General features: G+C 57.0%; 1 protein-coding gene across 1 annotated transcript in view; it reads left to right on the top strand.

Annotated features, from left to right (window-relative positions):
* The window catches only part of LSM4 (LSM4 homolog, U6 small nuclear RNA and mRNA degradation associated), a 10264-nt gene that overhangs the window by 5923 nt on the left and 2954 nt on the right, over positions 1-1387 (top strand). The window contains exon 3 of the mRNA XM_008048151.1: positions 1257-1355. Coding sequence (XP_008046342.1) covers positions 1257-1355 — 99 coding nt within the window. The remainder of the gene's footprint in view (positions 1-1256; positions 1356-1387) is intronic.

The raw sequence follows: 1387 nt of genomic DNA, 5'->3' as shown, positions 1-1387 counted from the left end.
GCTGCCTCTGCCTCCCAAAGCACTGGGATGAAAACATGAGCCGCGGTGCCCAGCCTCTTAACATAACATTTTTGGGTTTTTTTAGATTAGAAAATTTTTTTTAGAAAATAAATTAGAGCCGGACTTGGTGGCTCAGCCTGTAATCCCAGCACTTTGGGAGGCCAAGGCAAGTGGATTGCCTGAGCCCGCAGATTCGAGACCAGCCTGGGCAATTTGGCAAGACCTTGTCTCTACAACAGGATAAAAAATAGCCGGGCATGGTAGCATGTGCCTTTAGTTCCAGCTTCTCGGAAGAAGGATGGCCAGAGCCCAGCAGCAGGTTGATGATGGGCTGGCCGTGAGCGTGTGTGCATGCCACTGCACTCCAGCCTGGGCAAAGGAATGAGACTCCAACTCAAAAAAAAAAGAAAGTAAATTAGAATGAGAGAGAGAGAGAGAGGATTCACCTCTCCAAGGTAGGAGAAGGGGCCAACGCTTAGGAAACATGGCAACAGCCAGAGCTCAAAGAGCACATGGCCACGCCAGAATCTAGTAAGGCAATGGCCAATATCACATTTTTTTTCTTTTTCTCTTTTTTTTTTTGAGTTGGAGTCTCACTCTGTCACACAGGCTGGAGGGCAGTGGCATGCTCACGGCCACCGCAGCCTCAACCTGCTGGACTCAGGTGATCCTCCTGCCTCAGCCTCCTGAGTAGCTGGAACCACAGGCATGCACCATCACACCGGCTAATTTTTCTTGATTTATTGTAGAGATGTAGGTTCAGCCAGTTCTCTCACCTTGGCCTCCCAAAGTGCTGGGATTATAGGTGTGAACCACCTCACCTGGCTTTTTTTTTTTTTTGAGTCACCCAGGCTGGAAGGCAGGGGCGTGCTCACGGCCACCGCAGCCTCGACCTGCTGGGCTCAGGCAGTCCCTCCCACCGCATCCTTGCGAGCAGCGGGAACTACAGGCACCAGGCGCCATGCCTGGCTGACTGTTTGGTTTATTGTGGAGGCGCGGTCTCGCCAAGTTGCCCGGCTGGTCTGGAGCCCGTGGCCCCGGCAGTCCTCTCCCTCAGCCGCCCAAAGTGCTGGGGTGACAGGCGGGAGCCCCCGCACCGACTCGGTGTGACTTCACTTGCACGGGAGCGCTGTCCTGGAGCAGCTCTGACGCTGCCTGTGTTCACGGCCGGCGCTGGTGGCCGTGGGGGGGCTGCCTGCCCTGGGCCCCACATGCCGGCTCCGCGCCGGCCGGCCTGTGACCCGCCTCTCCTGCAGCTGGTGGAGCTGAAGAACGGGGAGACATACAACGGGCACCTGGTGAGCTGCGACAACTGGATGAACATCAACCTGCGCGAGGTCATCTGCACGTCCAGGGTGGGTGGCCCGCAGGGGCCGGGCCGGGGGCG

Source organism: Carlito syrichta, unplaced genomic scaffold, assembly GCF_000164805.1.
Source record: "Carlito syrichta isolate Samal-C Ts95f unplaced genomic scaffold, Tarsius_syrichta-2.0.1 Scaffold120623, whole genome shotgun sequence".
Taxonomy (NCBI): Eukaryota; Metazoa; Chordata; class Mammalia; order Primates; family Tarsiidae; genus Carlito; species Carlito syrichta.
The sequence above is the reverse complement of the archived record's forward strand: the minus strand, read 5'-3'. Positions and strand labels throughout refer to the sequence as shown.